Genomic DNA, 19126 nt, shown 5'->3' with positions numbered 1-19126 from the left:
AGAAACAGTCAGATTGGTTACAGCTCAGTGTTTGCCTTATTTTAACATGGATTGAACAGTTGGCCACCTTTGATTGGTCAAAACTCAGTGATTGGCACAAGTGGAGGCTATGACAGTCTATTTACACCTCCATTTAGCTTATAGTTCACTATATACAGAGAAACATTTAGGCCAAATTTAAAACATGTAAGGAGGCAGCTTTAGGCTAAACTTGATTTAACCCCTATCAGGAAAGTCCTGAATCTCCCAGGAATGGGCTTGTCTTAATATGCCTGAGACATCAGTCATCAGTTGGGAGTTGTATGTGAGAAACTGCTCAGCCTTGGCAAAGATATTTTAATATTTGATGGATTACAGAGCATGACAATGGCTGGGGCTGTTAAGTCAATTATACTCTTTGTGGCTTGCCATAGATCTGATATTTTCATGGCTGTCAGCTACCCAGATTCCACCCACAGACTAATCTGGCCAGCCTCTCCTAGTTATTAACTACCTAGATTACAGACTACACCTACCATCATTCCTCAGTGCTTTCCTTTTATCCAAGGGGAAAATTGTGCTATTTATATTTATTAAATGCCTATATCATGAAAGCTACTGTCCTCCAATGTGTTTCTCTCTTTGTCCAAGGGAAAAATTGTAAACCGCCAAGAGCTTATTAATGATGGTACCAACCAACAGGAACTCAACCGTGTCATAAAACAGCACCTTACAGATTTTGTTTTCGAATACAATAGTGAGGTCAGTGAGTAAAGGGTCCCCAGAAGAAGGGAAGCTGGGACCACCGTGTGTGCTTAGAATGACATACTTTCCTGGTCATTTCAGAATAAGGATCTGATTTACGAGTTGCACATCATGAGTCACATGCTGCTCTTTGTCTCCAAAAGCTCTGAGTCGTATGGTATCATAATTCAGCATTACAAGCTGGCATCAAAGGAATTCCAAGACAAGGTTGGTAGAGTGCACCATTGCTCTTTGGGACTCCTGGATGAGGATCCAAGACCTGCAGACCCTGAGCCCATTTGCCTGCACTGCCTATTATAAATTGAATCAGGAAAGATTGGCATGTGCAATTGCCTGCCAGTTTTCTGATTTGCGTATCAATGCCACATATTATTTACTATTTAATTTGAAATACGCCCCTCCATTTTTCCTGCCCAGTGTCTCTTCCATACCAAATCTACACTCCCTCACTTGTCTGTATAATAAGTCTACTCTGAGCACATGAAGGTTTGCCTGCATTTCTAATGGATCACTAAGTGGACTCTGTATCCTAAGAGTAGTATCATTTGGCCCAGAAATGGGAGGAGGAAAGACCACTACTGTCTGAGGTCAGGGAACATGAAAGCCTGAAGGCGGGAAGCAGCACACATTGTCTGGCAAGTAATTGCTAAGATTCTGGGCTTTAACATTGTACAGACCCAAGTTCAAATTCTCTTTCTCTGGCAAACTACACTGTCTTAGTTGAGTTTCTTAACTCCATGCTGACGTCTCCTCATGTATGAAATGCACAGTTGTGTAAGAATTAGAAAATATATATGTAAAGCAATGAGCTTTACAATCAATGGTGCTTTTTATTACCATCATCACCCCATTAGAAACAAATGTTTCCCCAAGCGCTATTCCTGTATTTAATGTAGTTAGTAGTACCTGAACTGTCGAAGATATTTGATTTATTTTTCTGTTCATCTTTATAGGAACTATAATCATGGCAGTTTTTTTCTCTTTTGAAAAAAAATTATTCTGAAATTAAATAAAACAATTAAAAACTTTGTTACCTAAAATAAAGAAAGCCACTAGAGTATAACATATGTAATGTTCATGCTACATCCCACCACATTATATTCAAAGAAGATGGTTTGAATCACAGAAATAATTCCTCTTGTTAAATATATTTTTGGGAATCTTTTTTCCAATTTTACTCTTAAGATTTTTGATGTAGTTAAATTGATTGCAACCTGATTGCTTTCTCTCTGTTTCTCCTATTTTACAGTAGTCAATGCTGAGCCATTATTTTCTTCTATTTTTTTTTTAACTATTTAATCTTCCTGGAATTTACTTTGGCTTATATCAGAAGATGAAGTTCTAAATTGCAGTCACCCTAGTGAGTTTCCAAAATGCCTTTTATTGATTGTGATCCATTTCACAGTCAATGACAAACAGTTGAATTAGTACTGTTTCAACAGATTGCACCTCTTATCTTGTTCACCTCTGTGCTCCAGTGTCAACGGAAGGTAGTAAATATTTGTTGAAAGTACACAAGGATGGTTTTAATATGTTTGCTTTGTTTTTCAATTTCTCTAGCACCTAAAAGAGTAGCACACAGGGAGGCCTTTAATCTGATGAATGAATGACCTGAAAGTATTTGACCCTAGGTGGCTGCGGTGGCTTCTAACTCATCTCCCTGCTTCCACTTTTGCTTTTTCTCTGCAGCCAGAATGACCTTCTAAACATTATTATCTGCCACTTTCTAGTTTACCATCCTTCGGTGGCCCTCTATTATGTTCAGACGAAACCCAAGCTGCTTACTGGACCTTGTCTTCAACAGTCTCTGACCATGTTTCCTTTGTGTGTCTCCTTCATGGTGCTGAAGCTGTTACTGGAGAGGGGTCCTGATCCAGACCCTAAGAGAGAGTTCTTGGACCTCCTGCAAGGAAAAATTCAGGGCCAGTCCGTAAAGTGAAAGCAAGTTTATTAGGAAAGTAAAGGAAAAAAGAATGACTATTCCATAGACAGAGCAGCCCTGAGGGCTGCTGGTTGTCATTTTTACGCTAAACAAGAAGTGGATTTTTCATGGTTCCCCTTTTTAGACCATATGGGGTAACTTCCTGACATTGCCATGGCATTTGTGAACTGTCACGGTGCTGGTGGGAGTGTAGCATGACCAGAGGTCACTCTCATGGCCATCTTTGTTTCGGTGGGTTTTGGCTGGCTTCTTCCCTGCAACCTGTTTTATCAGCAGTGTCTTTATGAACTGTATCTTGTGCCGACCTCCTATCTCATTCCATGACTAAGAATGCCTAAACCATCTGGGAAAGCAGCCCCATAGGTCTCAGTCTCATTTTACCCAGCCTCTATTTAAGATGGAGTTGCTCTGGTTCAAATGCCTCTGACAAAGCCACACTGACCTCTCTTTTCTATTCCCAGAACACTCGGGTGTTTGTTTTGTCCCCAGGCCTTTGCACTGGCAGTTTCCACCACCCAGAATACTGTTCTGTGACTTGTTACTATCAACTGTGTCCCAGCTGAAATATGACCTCCTCAGGTTCTCCTCCTGACCACCCTACCTAATCCAGAGCCCCTACCTTACCCCATCTGGGAAGTTACTTTCTATCACATTGCCCTGTTTTATTGTCTAATTGACTCTCATTGCTGTTTGACTTTATGAGTTCATTCATTCTTTTGTTGTCTATCTTCTCCACTAGAACATAAGCTCCCTGAGGGTAGGGATTTTGTCTGCTTTGGGCAGGGTTGTGTCCTCAATGCTTAGCAAAAGCTCACACATACTAGGCACGCCATGAATGTTTGTTGAATGAATGAGTGAATGAAGTCTTGAACTTCCTTGATAGAATAATTTTGAATAATAATAATAATTGTCACGTATTAAACACTTTCTACCTGCCAGTCCCTGAACTAAGCCTTTCCATACATTGTCCTGTTTAATTCTCATTGCAACCCTAGAAGATAGGCACTATTATAATCATTTTACAGATAAGGAAACTGATGAAACAGTTTGAAGCAAAATGAAAGCCCAGGGCTTTCTGACTTCCTGAAGTTGTGTGGATGGAGCACAGCACAAGGAGGCTGCTGCCTGCTGTGCGTTTGGTGCAGAGCTGCACCTGCCTTTGCTATGTTTTGCAGAGGTGCTCCACAGACCTCACCATGTGCATACCCTTAGTCCACAGCATTACAACAGTTTTTCTCCATTGGCAAAGGATACAGAGAGACAAGGGTTTCATTTACTTTGCCAGATCCTTTTCATCCTTGTGGATGCAGATGAACCCAGAAATGGACGTGTCTTCGAGTACTTCCGGATTACAGAGGTCGATATCCCCTCTGTCCAAATCCTAAATTTGAGCTCTGATGCCAGATACAAAATGCCTTCAGATCAGATAACCTATGAAAACCTCAAGAAATTTGGCCGCAGCTTCCTGAGTAAAAATGCCAAGGTAGGTTTGTTCTGGGACAAGGTGTATCCAGAACCTCAAAATTATCTCCTTCTCATAGTTTTGCTGGCTTTGATAATTCTCCTCACCTGTATGTGGAGGCAGAATAAAGATCAACTTTGTGGCTCAATGTGGGGAAATCCCTCATCTCCCCACTTCAAATCTATTCAACTTCTGACCTAACCCAAGCCTTTAATTCCTCCACTCATTCTCAGTTGTAAAGTGGAGGCATTTCCTTTGCAGGAATTTGCAAGGCACTCAGTAGGTTTAACTTGCCATCTCAAAGGAGGCTTTTCTTCTCATATCATCTCCAATGTGAAATATCTACTTGGTCCAAGGGTAGATGATTGCTTTGAGGAGGAGAAGGGGGATGAAGCCATAGGGCATCAAGATTTGGCCTAAAAAGCTTTAAGAACCTTTTGGTTGGATGTGGCTAGAAGGGGGCTAGTCTATTTCACTGACAGGGAGGAAAGGCTGCAGAAACATATGGAACACGTCATCACCCACTGTCTGTGTCTCCACAGCTACTCTGCTGAGTCAGGTAACCATATTATTTATTTTCCAAATTGGGACATAATGGGAGTAAAGGAGGAATTAAAAATATATATATTCTGGAATGGGCTGGGTGAATTCTGGATTCATGCCTATAATCTCAGCACTTTGCGAGGCTGAGGTAAGAGAATCGCTTGAGCCCAGGAGTTCGAGACCAACCTGGCCAACATAGCAAGTTCCCATCTCAACAAAAAATTTAAAAATTAGCCAGGCATGGTGGTATGCATCTGTAATCTCAGCTACTTGGGAGGCTGAGGTAGGAGAATTGCTTGAGCCCAGGAGATCAAGGCTGCAGTGAGCTATGATCACACCACCATACTCCAGCCTGGGCCACAGAGGAAGACCCTGTCTCAAAAAAAAAAAAAAATTCTGGAACAATGGAAGTAAATTGAGACTCTACAGACAAACCCAAATGATGGTCTGCTTAACTATGAGTCTTCTACTGCCTTCTGTTCATTCCCCTAGAGACACAGCTGCCCTTGCAGCCTTTCTCTGTGGAAGCTGTCTTGTGTACACAGCATTTTCATGGGGCCAAGCAGTGAGGCTGCTGTCCTTCTTGCCACTTCCAACCCACTTCTCCTTCTTCCACCTTCAGAAACCCCCAATGCCTTGGATCCCATGCTCTTTCACTTTAGACCCTGTGCTTCCCCCACCTCATTGCTGTCCTTTGACTACCTCCCTTCACTCTCTGAGGACTTAAGCTCCTGATGGCAGCCTTTCCCTAAGCCCCAACTCTGCCATCATTTCCAGAGATGTCAGTGTCCACAACCCTCATCTCTCTTCTCCAGTAGTTGGTGTGTCCATGCCATGTCAGCTCCCTGTTCTCATGGCCACAATCTAGAGATTGCAGCACCTCCCAATGCCTGACTTTCCCCTCCAGGACACACATGGCTACGATTCCTCACCTTTCTCATTGCCTCCAACCTCCTGACCTCGTGATTCATCTGCCTCCAACCTCCTGACCTCGTGATTCACCTGCCTTGGCCTCCCAAAGTGCTGGGATACAGGCGTGAGCCACTGTGCCCAGCTTAAAGCTCCTTTTTGTAAAATCTGAGAATCCATCCCAGTTCGAAGCTTTGTCTGCTCCTTAGTCCCCTGATCCCATTCCTCTTTAGTGTCTACTCTGTGAACTTGCATTATATCATTCATTGCTCTGGTGATGATTATTTTAACTCCATTATCCCCTCCATCTTCCACCTCCTCTACACCCCATAGTACTCACCAGGCAAAGTTCCAACTCTAGCTGAACCCCCTTAACTTCCCTGCTTCCAGACCAATATCACTATGACACTGGCTGGCTTTACGGGGTTGCAAACCAGCCTCCTGTGGACTCTGAGAAATGTCCTGGTATCCATATGGAAATTTCTGTTAGCGTGTTCATTTTTAAATCTCAGAGTCTCTCTCTCCTCGCACCCCATTCCCACTCACTCTCAGCTGAGTTCTCTACCCCTAGATCACTAAGAAAATAGATGTCTTCACATTGGGGCCTCCTTGCTTTCCATCATCACATCTAAAATCCTACCTGGAATAGTACCCATTCTCTCTCTCTTCCTTGCATTTAGATCTGAGGTGGTGTCTGTCTCCCTCTCAAAGGCCAACACATCTTCTTGGCTGTTAGAGCAGAAGTGGACATCCTCTATGAGATCTATGAGATCCACCTGATCCAACCCATTCCCAATTCCCCACAATTGTCACCATTTTCTATCTCCCATGCCCCAGGGTTGCCCCATTTCTACTCCCACTGAAAACATCTTTAAGTTCTTTCCAGAGGCTGGAGGGGGTGCTGTGAGAGAGGACACTGTGGGAGAAGGGACTGTGAGCCAGACAGAGGCTGCACAGCAAGGGCCTCATAAGCCTATTAAGAATCTGGTTTCCTAAGAGCAATGAGAAGCCAGATTTGCATAGTGAAAACAGAGCCCTGCTTGTAGACAATAAAGGTGTAGGAGGATTGGAAGGAGACATAGGGAGAACATCTGGAGTCTTTTCTGGAAATCAAGGTGAGAGATAGAGGCTACCTGGATTTGGTCAGCAACAGCGCAGATGGAGGAAAGGATGTGAATTCAGTAGCCATTCAGGAGGCAACGGTTGTAGATAAAAAATATGTTTTGAGACTTCCAACCCTTACTTCAAAGAGAAGAAAAAGCTGAGCTCACTTTTTATTCATTCATTTGCAAAACATTTATTGAAGATCTACTATGTACCAGGCAGTGGATACTCAATAGTGAGGAAAGAAAAATCTCTTATGACCTTCTGTCTAGTGTGGTAGAGACACATTAATCAAATAATCAGAAAAATAAATATAAATAGCAAAAGTGAATAAGTGATACAAAAAAAGTGCTGAGTATTATGAGAATTTATGGCAGCGAGTCCTCATCTAGACCAGGGAAGCATAAAGGAAGTCCTCCCTTGGGTCATTCTGAAGCATACATTTTGAGTTACCCAGATGAAGAAGGGGAGGGTAAGAATCAGGAGTGGGGGAGGCCTGCCAGGCAGAGGGAACGGCATTAACAAAGGCCTGAGCTGGAGGAACGTTGGCCATTTGGATAAGCTGAAGACCAACATGGCTGAGGAAAGAAAAGAAAAGACTTTCTTTATTACAGGAACCAATCAGAGTGTGATCAAGGTTTTATACATTGTGTAAACGGTCTTGGTCTTGATTCTTAAAGTAATTGAGGACAACTAATTTTTTTTTTGAGCTAGAGTCTTACTTTGTCAACCAGGCTGGAGTGCTGTAGCACAATCTTGGCTCACTGCAACCTCCACCTCCCAAGTTCAAACAATTCTCTTGCCTCAGCTTCCCGAGTAGCTGGGATTACAGGTGCATGCCACCACACCACACTAATTCTTGTTTTTTGTTTTTTTTATTGGCAGAGATGGGGTTTCACCATGTTGGGCCAGGCTGGTTTCAAACTCCTGACCTCGTGATCTGCCTGCGTCAGCCTCCCAAAATGCTGGGATACAAGCACGAGCCACCACACCCAGCTTAGAGCTTCTTTTTATAAAATCTGATAATCCATCCCAGTTTGAAGCTTTGTCTGCTCCTTAGTCCCCTGATCCCAGTTTCCCAGTTTGCCCTGAAGCATCCAGGGTTGACATCAAGCTCATGATCCGGCTCAGTATTTCAAAATCTTTCCTAAGGCTTTTGTGAAAAAACGCAAGAAAATCTTTAGTTGTTTCCAATCAGGGTGGGGAGCCTTACAACTTCGAATCTCTTTTGAAGATTCTTAGGCCTCTCAAATATGCTTCCTAGAAACATCAATCCAGTGAAGAGATTCCAAAATATTGGGACCAGGGACTGGTTAAGCAGCTCGTGGGGAAGAACTTCAACACAGTCGTCTTTGACAAAGAAAAGGATGTGTTTGTGATGTTCTGTAAGTACCTTGAGAGCGGCTGGGAGGCAATGGGTGCCAACATTGTGTTTCCAGTGTTTCTCCTGAATTCTTGGGCCCCGAAATCTCTAAAACCCATCAATGCACCATGCCAAGGATGGTCTTCGGATACCCAAAGAGATGGACTCAAGATGCTATCAGGAACAATGCAACTCTGTCCCCCAAAAATCTAATTCTTAGAATGTATGCAGTGCCTTCCACATAACCCAGGCCTGCGGCCATTTGTAAAAGCAAGAATGCCGATGGCTAACAATGCTTGATTGGGTGCTGTAGTATGCTGGGCTTCATTCTAAGCCATTGCATACGTTACCTCATTTAATCCTTACCACATCCTTTTGAAAGAAGCTACTGTTATTGCTCTGACTCTGCAGATGACTAAATAGAGTCTCTAGGAGGTGAAGAAATTTTTCCATTATCCTGCATCCAGTAAGTGCTGTCACTGGGATTTGAACTATTCTGATTCTAGCACCTATACTCCTAACTGCTGAACAGGATTTCTTTGCTTCTAGTTTTAGATACTTATCAAATGGCCCCTATGAGGTAGGGACCCCAATCCTTCATGTACAGTACTTAGCACAGTGTCTGGCATATTGTGAGCACTTGATAAATGACAGTTGCTATTGCTGTTGTTATTTCTATTATTATAATTACTTCTAGGGCTTACCTAAGGACTTTTGCCTTTTCCCACTGTTTCCGACTTGCATGTTACAGACAAAGCCAGAAACATTCTCTCCCACCCTGAGACACAGAGAAAGGTGATACGGAAGTTCCTTCAGACATCTCTCTTATTTTAACATTTAATGCACACTTACAATGAGCCAGGCACGAATTTGCTGTTGACACACCTGCTCTCATGAGCTGTGTAACAACAAGTTTGTGAGGAAGTTATGGTGGTTGTCCCCATGTTACAGATCAGGGAACCCCACCTCAGAGAAGTTAATGACCTTACCCTAGGTCACACAGTAAGTTGCAAGGCAAGAAGTTTAAAGCAAGCTCTGATGCCATTACCTCCTTGAGGGCAAGGCAAGGGCTACACTGCATCATACAGACCTTTTACAATCACTCTGAAATGGACTGTTATTCACAGAGTGAGGCATTTAAGGTCTGTGGCTGAATCACCAAGATCCGCTGCCTTTAAATGAGAGACTAGGTACAGCTGTTCTGTACTTATGTGACACCCAGAGACTGCCCATTTTGTTCTGATAAAAGGCAAAAGCAGCTTCATTTTCTTGGAAGTAGGACCATGGGATTGGCCCCCTGGGGCTGCAGCCATTATGCCCCCTCCTGTTCTGAACCAGGACCTGCTGAGTGCTAGGGGTCTGCCAGAGATGCTGCATGCAGGGCGGATGGCCGTGGAGAAACTTGGCTTGTAAATGGGGGATGATCATCCAAAGGTGGTGTGTCTGGGGGCTTTTGAGGCCACTTCTCTTACAGAGCTAGAAACTGAGCTTTGAGCTCTAATAGAAGCACAAGCAGGTAAGGTTTGCTTTCCCTTGGGTTGGAGCTGTTCTCTGGTTTCTAGAGGGCCAGAAGCCTGGACCACACTCAGAGACCAAAGAACTGTCCACAAGAAAGTTCAGTGTCCCCTATCCAAGAGTAGTTATGCCTGTCACATTTCTTGAGGACGTTCTCCTTTACTGAATTATATAGGTAAAATTACATGACATGTAATTACATATACATGACAAGGCGTAACATAATGTATTTGTTATATTAATATTATGTTGTGTTATGTTATGTTGTATTAATGTAATGTTATGTTATGTCATATTAATTTCTACCTGTGGTATAGTGGTCACAAGTCAAAGCAGCCTGTTTTTAATCCCCACTTCTTCTGCTTCATTACTCTGGTTTGAAGAGTACAATTACTATATAACTTTGGGCAAGTACTTAACCTCTATTGTGGAAAATCCCTGTGCTATAACACATATGCACACACACACACACACACCCACAAATGCACACTTTTTGGCAGAACATAAAAAGTTATCTAGCATAAATATTGTTCTTGGCTTTCTTCTTCTACTAGAGTGGACCACTATGTTAAAAGAAAGGAATTCAAAAAAAGAGAGAAAAAAAGCAAGCTGGGCACAGTGGCACAAGCCTGTAGTCCCAGCAGTTCAGGAATCTGACATGGAAGCATCGCTTGAACCCAGGAATTTGAGTTTGAGCTCTACCTGGGCAACATAGCAAGACCTTGCCTCTAAAAAGGAAAACAAAAATTAGAAAAAAAACATGAACACACTAAAGTGTTAGTATTTGGGTGGAAGAGGGCTAAGCCTTTTTTTTTTTTTTTTTTTTTTTGAGATGGAGTCTTGCTGTGTCACCCAGGCTAAAGTACAGTGGCATGATCTTAGCTCACTGCAACCTCCGCCTCCCGGATTCAAGCGAGTCTCATGCCTCAGCCTCCTGAGTAGCTGAGATTACAGGCACATGCCACCATGCCTGGCTAATTTTTGTATTTTTAGTAGAGACAGGGTCTCACCATGTTGAACAGGCTGATCTCAAACTCCTGACCTCATGATCCGCCCGCCTCGGCCTCCCAAAGTGCTGGGATTACAAGCATGAGCTGCCACGCTCAGTCTATTAAATAACAATCACGTACTATGGCATAACATAATATATATATGGCATATATTATGTTATGCCATAGTATAACATATATGCCATATATATTATGTAATGCCATAGTATGGCTGAATGTAAATGTAAAAATAACCTAATATATGATTAAAAGAAAGAGGGAGTACCATTGGCAAAACAGCAGGACCACAAGTGGAAGACAGTGATGCCATGTGTGGGGTGGCGCCAGCTTTTAGGGTCTTCATCAGTGTGAGCCCGAGCCACTGCCCTTCTCTTCCAGATGCGCCCTGGTCTAAAAAGTGCAAGACGCTGTTCCCACTGTTGGAGGAACTGGGCAGAAAATATCAAAACCACTCCACAGTCATCATTGCCAAGATCGACATCACAGCAAATGACATTCAGCTGATGTACCTGGACTGGTACCCATTCTTCAGGCTGTTCCCCACCAACTCTCAACAAGTGAGGAGCTCTTGGGATGCGCACATGGCTGAAAACAATTTTATGTTATTCTCAGGGACTCAGCTTCTCCCTACCTCTAGCTACACTTTCTACCAAGCCAGTTTTATTCTCAGCTGCAGCCACTGTTCGTCCTCTCACATTCAAGCTCAAAGGATAGTTTCCAGTAGTTTGCACTAAAGCCCTGAGACTTACTATCATTGGATGTAGCTTGCATATCCCTGACCCAATCACTGTGACCGAGTGGATGTGGGTGTTTTGATGGGTACGCCTGGTTTATATGCTTCCCACTAGTATTGGGGTTGAGTTCTACCCTAACTATGTGAAGTAAGATGGGAGGAATCTCCATGGGAATATTGGATGTGGAGGATTACCAGGTGAAGGAAAAAATACATGCTAGAGATGAACAATGTCATTTCCATCTTGGGATTACAGTCATTAACCATAACCAGTGTTGACAGAACCCACTCTCCATGCCATGTCCGTGCATGGGAAAGAACATTAGTCAAAAAAATGTGAGCCCAGCTTCCTGCTCCTTAGAAGAGTATGGATAAATGCAATTGAAACTAAGGGCGAGGAAAAGATTCTGGAGGGCAGATACGGCTGCATGTCTCCATGTAGACCCAGGACTCCGGAGAAGGGTGTGGACTTACATCAGGTTAAAGGAGTGGCCATGCACTACAGGTAGGAAGTGTAGTCTGAACAAAGAGGTGGGCAGAAGCATGGCCCCAGCACTGTGACAAGATGCCATCATGACCCACTCTTTGTTCAGACTGCACTGCAGAGGATGCATGTGGGGGAGGTGAGCGACAGGCTGGGATGAGAGGATGAGGGTAAGATCATAATCTCGAATTATCTGAAAAGACGTTTAGATGACCCATGAGCAATAAGCAGCTTCTGAACTTTCCTAAAGAGGAAAGGGAATTTGTGATAACTGAGCACTGACCACATGCCAGATGCTTCTGAAAATAACTATTCTTCCTGTTAATTATTGTCACTATTATGGTAATAGTAATAATAATAATACTATAAAAACATAGAGTGCTCATCACGAACCAGGCACTGTTTTCAGTACTTCACATATACTACCTCATTTACTCCTTATAACAACTCTAGGAGGTAGGTACTACTTTATCTCCATATTACAGTCAGGAAAACTGAGTCAGAGAAATTACATAACCAGACCACACTGCAGTAATGAAGCCAAAATTTAAGGCTTCCATGTGTGGTTTTACAGTCCATGCTTTGATCCACTCCATAGCAACCCTATGATAGAAGCATTTTTATTATCCTTATCTTGGAGCCATGGCACTGGAGGCTCAGAGAGGTTAAAGAACCTGCATAACATACCCAGTTGTTAGGAATTTGACCCTGGGTTTACCTAGGTAGCAATCCTTGAGCATCTCTGGAAGAGGCTCCCATCCCGACCCTGTTCCATTTTCTTCCTAGGCTGTTCTATATAAGGGAGAACATACTCTGAAGGGCTTCTCTGACTTCCTGGAAAGCCACATCAAAACCAGGATTGAGGATGAGGATGAGGTAAGGGGCAATAGAAACATCCTGGATTATTCTGTCCCACACAGAATCCCTAGAAACTCAAAGGGCAACAAAAGACTGTACTTGGAGTTCCAAAATCTCATGAGATGGTGATGGGATTCTGTCCTCTGGCAATACTCTCCTGGTGCATGGGACCACAGTCTCCCTTCTCCCCTAGCCATGCCTCAGCAAGGCCCTCTGCTGGATGGTGCTGTCTGTATTAATTAGGACTTTGTGTTGCAAATTTCAGACACTACTCTTGGCTTTAAGCGACAATGGGAATTTATCCCATATAACTGGTAGAACATCAGGTGTGAGTGGATCCAGAACCCACACCTGCTTTCTGTCTTCCCATCTCTGTTCTCCTCTATGTTGGTTTCATTCTCAAGTAGTCATTTCCCCACGAGGTTCAAAGATTACACCACAGCTCCAAACTAACATATTCCCAGTATAGAGAGCAAGCATCTACTTTTTAGACGTCCCAGAAAATGTCCTGGACAGGGATCTCATTAGCTAAGATTTGTCACCTGTCCGGTCCTGGAGCTGGTGGTGCAGGAGCCACATCTATAGACTTAGAACCTTTCGTTTCCCTGAAGGTCCTCTTACCTGAAGGGTGAAACCACAGTTGGGCACTTTATCACCCAAACCAAATGAACCTTTAGCATCTATGAAAACCCTGGAGGCCAAAGACTGATTCTCCCTGGGCACGTTCAGAAAAAGTAGCCTTGACTGTTACAACCACAATGATCTTGCCTCTTTATTTCTTTCTCCCTTTGTTCCCTCCCTCCCTTCTACCTTCCACCTTTTCTTTCATAGCTATTGTCTGTTGAGCAAAACGAAGTGATAGAAAAGGAAGTGCTAGCTGAGGAAAAGGAGGTGCCTGCAATGAGGAAAGAGTTACCTGAACAGCAGTTGCCTGAGCTGGAGAACGTGACCAAGCATGTGTCCAAGCTGGAAGAGCCAGCTGGGAAGAAGAGAACACCTGAGGAGGTGGTGGTGGTGGCGGCTAAGCCAAAGGGACCTCCAACTCAAAAGAAGAAACCAAAAGTCAAGGAAGAACTTTAGCTCCTCCAAGGAAACAAGGTGCCCATTTTCGATTCCAATAAAAGCATATAGCATTGTGGAAGGATAGGTGGGGGCTGGATAATAAAGCCTCTGAATGTCCTTGGCTCTGTTTTACTCATGACCTCTTTTTCCTGGTTGGTGCTCTCTGAGAAGAACTGTTTGACCTGGAATTCAGGCAGGACTGCAAGGGGAGCCACAGTAGCAACATTCAACGAGTGTGTGTAACATGCTCGGCATTCATCTAGTTCTCACAACACCACTGAACCGGGGGTCATGATTCCCATTTTATAGATGGGAAAACTGAGACATGGAGAGGTTAAGCAACCAGGTAGGATCACAAAGCTAGAAAGCTGTTGAGATGCAGTCAGTCCCAGGCAATCACACTCCAAAGACTGTGCACTTAACCGCTATGCTACCATCTCCTACCAGGTTAGGTGTTCCCAGAGTTTGGCTAAGTCTTTCAAATGAGGTAGACTGATTGGCTTACACTGTATTTGGGCACCGTAAGAAAATGATTGAATCCCAAACCTGTCCCCAGACTTCAACATCTCAGTAAGTGGCCCATTCACTCAAGCAATCACGTCAGAATCATCATCAACTGCCTTTTCCTTCCTTCCTTCCTTTCCTTCTTTTTTTTTTTTTTTTTTTTTTTTGAGACAGGGTCTCACTCTATCACCCAGTTTGGAGTCCAGTGGCACGAACATGGCTGACTGCAGCCTCAACCTCCTGGGCTTAAATGATCCTCCTGTCTCAGTCCTGCAAGTAGCTGGGACTGCAGGCACGCATCACCATGCCCAGCTAATTTTTGTATATTTTTGGAGAGATGAGGTTTTGCCATGTTGCCCAGGCTGCTCTCGAACTCCTGAGCTCAGGCAATGCACCTGTCTTGACCTCCGAAAGTGTAGGTTCTACTGCCTTCCTTTACTACCATAAAAGTAGCTTATCCATCCATGTGATCCCACCCACTTCCCTTCATCTCCAGTGACTGTCAACCACCATTTCTCAGCTGCAGTCTCCTAACTGGTCTTTTTGCTGAAACTTTGTACCTCCCTCCCGGCCTCTACCCCATACCCCTCCATATTCCATACAGCCACTGAGGTCACCTTTTAAAAATCTAGCCCTAAGCCCTTATAACGTAATCTTGTTTAATACTGTAATGCAGGGGTCCCCAGCTTCCCAATTGTTGACCAGTATGGGTAGGTGTCCCGTTAGGAACCTGGCAGCACAGCAGTAAGTGAGCTGTGGGTGAGCAAGCATTACCACCTGAGCTCTGCCTGAGTATTAGATTCTCATAGGAGCCCGAACCCTATTGTAAACTGGGCATACAAGGGATCTAGGTTGCCAACTCCTTATAAGAATAGAATGCCTGATGATCTGGCATTAGATCTATGCCATGGAATGGTTTCTTCCCATTTCTTATTTCCCAGTTTCATACCATTTCCCTCCTGAGCCCCCCCACCACACCCCCTACTCCCCAAACCTTCTCACCCCCAACCTTGGAAAAATCATCTTCCACTAAACCAGTCCCTGGTGCCAAAAAGTTTGGGGACTGCTGCTGTAATGGCATCTTTATTGCTTTTAGAATAAAATCTAGTCTGCCTACCACGCCATCAACACCTTGAAAGATTTTGGCTTCACAGATCTCCTCCCCTCCTTCTCCCCCTCACATTCTAGGCTCCAGCCACACTTCCTGTATACTCTATGAACAAGCCAAATTCACTGTCTCCTCATGTTCCCTCTGCCTAAATGCACTCCCTTCAGAATACACTCCCTCCAGGTCCTCACACAGCTGTGTCCTTTTCATGGTTCAAATCTCAGCTCACCTGTCACTACCTCCAAAAGGCGTTTCTGGAGACTAATATCTGAAAGCATCTTACTATTTTGTTGTGCAATGATTTATTGCCTGATTCTCCAACTAATATGTAAGCCTCATGAAAGTAGATACGTCTGTTTTCTTTCTTGCTATATTCCCTTTGCCTATAACTCTACTTGACACATAGTAGATGCTCAATAAATGCTCATGGAGCAATGAAAAATTCCATATTAGGTAACAGATACATAATTTCATAGTCATCCCAAAAAGCAGAGGTGCTGACAGTGTTGTCTCCAGATCCAAATTGGAATCTCCATTAGTTCCCTATTGTTGCTCTGACAAATTAACACTTAGGGGCTTAAAGCAACACGAACTTACTCTCTTAGAGTTCTGGAGGCTAGACATTAGAAATAATTTCCACTAGACTAAATTCAAGATGTCATCAGAGTTAATCCCTTTTGGTTGAATTCCCTGTTTTGCCTTTTCTAACTTCTGGGAGGCCCTGCATTCCTTGGTTCATGGTTCTGTTGTAGAATCACTCTGAATTTTTGTTTCACCCTCACACCTACTTTCTCTGACTCCTCCTGCATCACTTTTATAAGTACCACTGTGATCGCATCTAGCCTGCTCAGACAACCTCTCCATCTCAAGGTCCGTTATCACACTTGCACAGTCCCTTTTGCCATATAAGGCAACACTCACAGGTTTGGGGATTCAGATGTAGATGTATTTGGGGGTCATTATTCAGCCTAACACAGATTTACCTCACTGATTTACGTCATTCATTTTAGCCAGGACTTCTCTTGAGAAAAGAAGGACAGTATTCTTTTAGAAATTGAGGTCTCTAAACCACCTGGGTCTCCCCACTCCTCACCTGTCACATAAAGCAAAGGCTGTTTATGGTTTTTAAGACCTCCAGAACCAGCTCCCATACCCTTCACCCCGAACCTGGCCTGTCCACAACCGGAGGAAGCAGGGAACAGCCTGCGGCTCTGAAACTCACCTGAGCCTCATTCCCTGACAGGAGCAGGTGTTAGTATTCAGGACACGGCATGAGGCTCACCTGCCTCAGCCTTGAGGCCATGTGGCTGCCAGTTGAAGGAGGGTTATATGGGGGCTGCCTAGACCAGATCATGTGGCATAGAGCCCCTGACCAGCCACGAGCCAGAGAATGAGTGTGCCACCTGCAGGTTCCCTGGGCGTAACTGGAGCCTCAGGAGGTGTGTGCTTAGAGAGGTAGGTGGGACAGGTGATACCCCTCTGTTGGGGATTCTTCTCTCTTGGCTCATTTTTGCCCCTTTCTGACACACACCAACCTCTCATTCTAATTCTTTGTGTTTTGTTTGATCGTTTTTTCAAAACTTTCCACCCCTTAGTTTCACTCTTTCCAAAACTACCTAAAACCACTTATCCCTTCTGTCATGGCTGAGCATGGAATGTTCTTTAACCCAAGGAATGCAGGAAAATCACAGTGAGATTTGTGGTTTAGTGTGGATTTAGCACTAGCTAGCTGTGCAATCTTGGAGGAGTTACTCCGCCTCTCTGAACTTGTCTTCTTCCCTGTGATGTGGGTTGCTGTGTTTCGCTGTTTGAGACAATGGAGGCAAAGGCACCGAGCAGTGTCTGACACAAGAGAAGTGCTCAGAAGGTGATTGTTCTCAGCATTATTAAGATCAAGTTTCCTACCCATGTTTGAAAGTTAAGAGAGAAGAGTGTGTCAGGCTAAGTGTGGTGGCTCATGCCTGTAATCCCAGCATTTTGGGAGGCTAAGGTGGGTAGATCACTTGAGGTCTGGAGTTCAAGACCAGCTGGCCAATGTGGTGAAAATCAATCTCTACTAAAAATACAGAAATTAGCTGGGTGTGGTGGTGTGTGCCTGTAATCCCAGCTTCTCAGGAGGCTAAGGCAGGAGAATCACTTGAACTTGGGAGGTGGAGCTTGCAGTGAGCCAAGATTGAGCCACTGGACTCCAGCCTGGGAGATAGAACAAGACTCTACCAAAAAGGAAGGAAGGAAGGAAAGAAAGAAAGGGGGTGGCGGGGGAGAGAGAGAAGAAAGAGAGAGAGAAAGATAAAGAAAGAATAAAAGAAGAAAGGAAGGAAGGAAAGGAGGGAGAGAGGGAAGGAAGAGGGAAAGAAAGGAAGGAAGGAAAAAGGAAAAGTGTTTCAAGAAGGAGGTAAGTACTGAGAGATTAAGGTTCATTCAAAAACAAATATTTATTGTGCACTGTCCTAGAGGTAAGATAAAGAGAAATTTGATTGAATTTGGTAATGTGGATATCTTTGGTGATCTTGATGAGCAACAGGGCAGGAAACTATGGCCATTCACAACTTGTTATGCTCACAGATCCCAAGAGAAGGGGACACACCATGCTGGTGGAGGGGCTGAAGGGAGAGGAAGAGCCCCCAGGAAGTACCAGGGTTGGTCAGGAGGTAAAGAGAACAGGGAAAAGGCAGGAAAGAGCATTTATTGTAGTTTCTGTAGGAAGGAATGGGAGAGGCAGGGTAAGCAGATTTAGGATTGGCTTAGTTTGAATAATTTCAGAGACCTTTGGGCCATAGGAGTTGTCTCTAGTTGTCTGGTACCTGGTCCCATAGGGTGATTTAAAGCAGTGAGTAGTGACCCTGAGTGTAAAAGCCCCATAAAGGAGGACAAGGTTTGAGGGTATGTGCTCTGGATTGGTTGATTTGCAGTCAGAAAGACACATTCACAAATAAGTCATTTTTGATCTCTAGTAATTATTGAGCCCTGGGAGGGGCAGTCCCTCCATGATCAGTAAGGCCCCAAGATGTAAAAGCACCAAATACAGAAACTAGAAAGCACGATGATTACACTTATGAATAGATTCCAACCCAAACTCCTTGTTTTCCTGCCCAAGTCTTCGTCAAGACAACTCCAGAAGCTACCTGGGGTCACCATCTTTAATCCTTTGAAGACACCCATGCTAGGGTTTAGATAAGGTCTCATGAAAAAGGCATGGGATAAAAATGACTAGTTCAGAAAAAAAAAGAACAATAAATAAATGAAGAGATGATAACTTCCCTTTTCATCAAACAATTGCAAAAGTGAACAACAATGAGATATTTTCGACTTACCCTTTTGGCAAAGATGAAAGCAAGTTACCAATGCTCAGAACTGGTGAGTGCTGTTGGTGGGACTGTAAACCAATTTTTAATCATCTCTCTGGAGTGCTGTTTAGGAAGAGGTGTCAATATCCCTACAGCAGTGCTACCTCTTTGACCCAGAAATTCCACTCCTCAGACATAATTGTGAGGAGACAATTGCACCAGTGTCAGTGGTTACTCTACCACTGAGTGGAACAGAATGAGGAAATGTCCTGAAAAGATCCACGCAGTGATCATGGTGATATTGTTTGCTCAGCCCAAGTTCACACATATTTTATTTTTCTCAACATAATGACAGTACTCTTACATTGATTTTTGAAATGCCATGTATGTAGAACTGGGTCTGAAGACATGGTTTTCACTCAGGCTCTGTCATTTTCTACCTCGGTGATTGCACAACAGCAAAGCAGAATTTGCAGAATTTCCATGAATATAATCATT

General features: G+C 43.7%; 1 protein-coding gene across 1 annotated transcript in view; it reads left to right on the top strand.

Moving 5' to 3' along the window:
- The window catches only part of PDILT (protein disulfide isomerase like, testis expressed), a 155275-nt gene that overhangs the window by 134736 nt on the left and 1413 nt on the right, over positions 1–19126 (top strand). The window contains exons 11-17 of the mRNA XM_064362555.1: positions 631–741; positions 826–951; positions 3972–4169; positions 7969–8089; positions 10971–11149; positions 12596–12685; positions 13499–13765. Of these exons, the coding sequence (XP_064218625.1) occupies positions 631–741; positions 826–951; positions 3972–4169; positions 7969–8089; positions 10971–11149; positions 12596–12685; positions 13499–13747 (1074 nt within the window). The 3' untranslated portion in view covers positions 13748–13765. The remainder of the gene's footprint in view (positions 1–630; positions 742–825; positions 952–3971; positions 4170–7968; positions 8090–10970; positions 11150–12595; positions 12686–13498; positions 13766–19126) is intronic.

This window comes from Aotus nancymaae, unplaced genomic scaffold (assembly GCF_030222135.1).
Source record: "Aotus nancymaae isolate 86718 unplaced genomic scaffold, 86718_ANA_hifiasm-v0.15.2.pri h1tg000049l, whole genome shotgun sequence".
Taxonomy (NCBI): domain Eukaryota; kingdom Metazoa; phylum Chordata; class Mammalia; order Primates; family Aotidae; genus Aotus; species Aotus nancymaae.
This window is presented reverse-complemented; position numbering and strand designations above follow the sequence as displayed.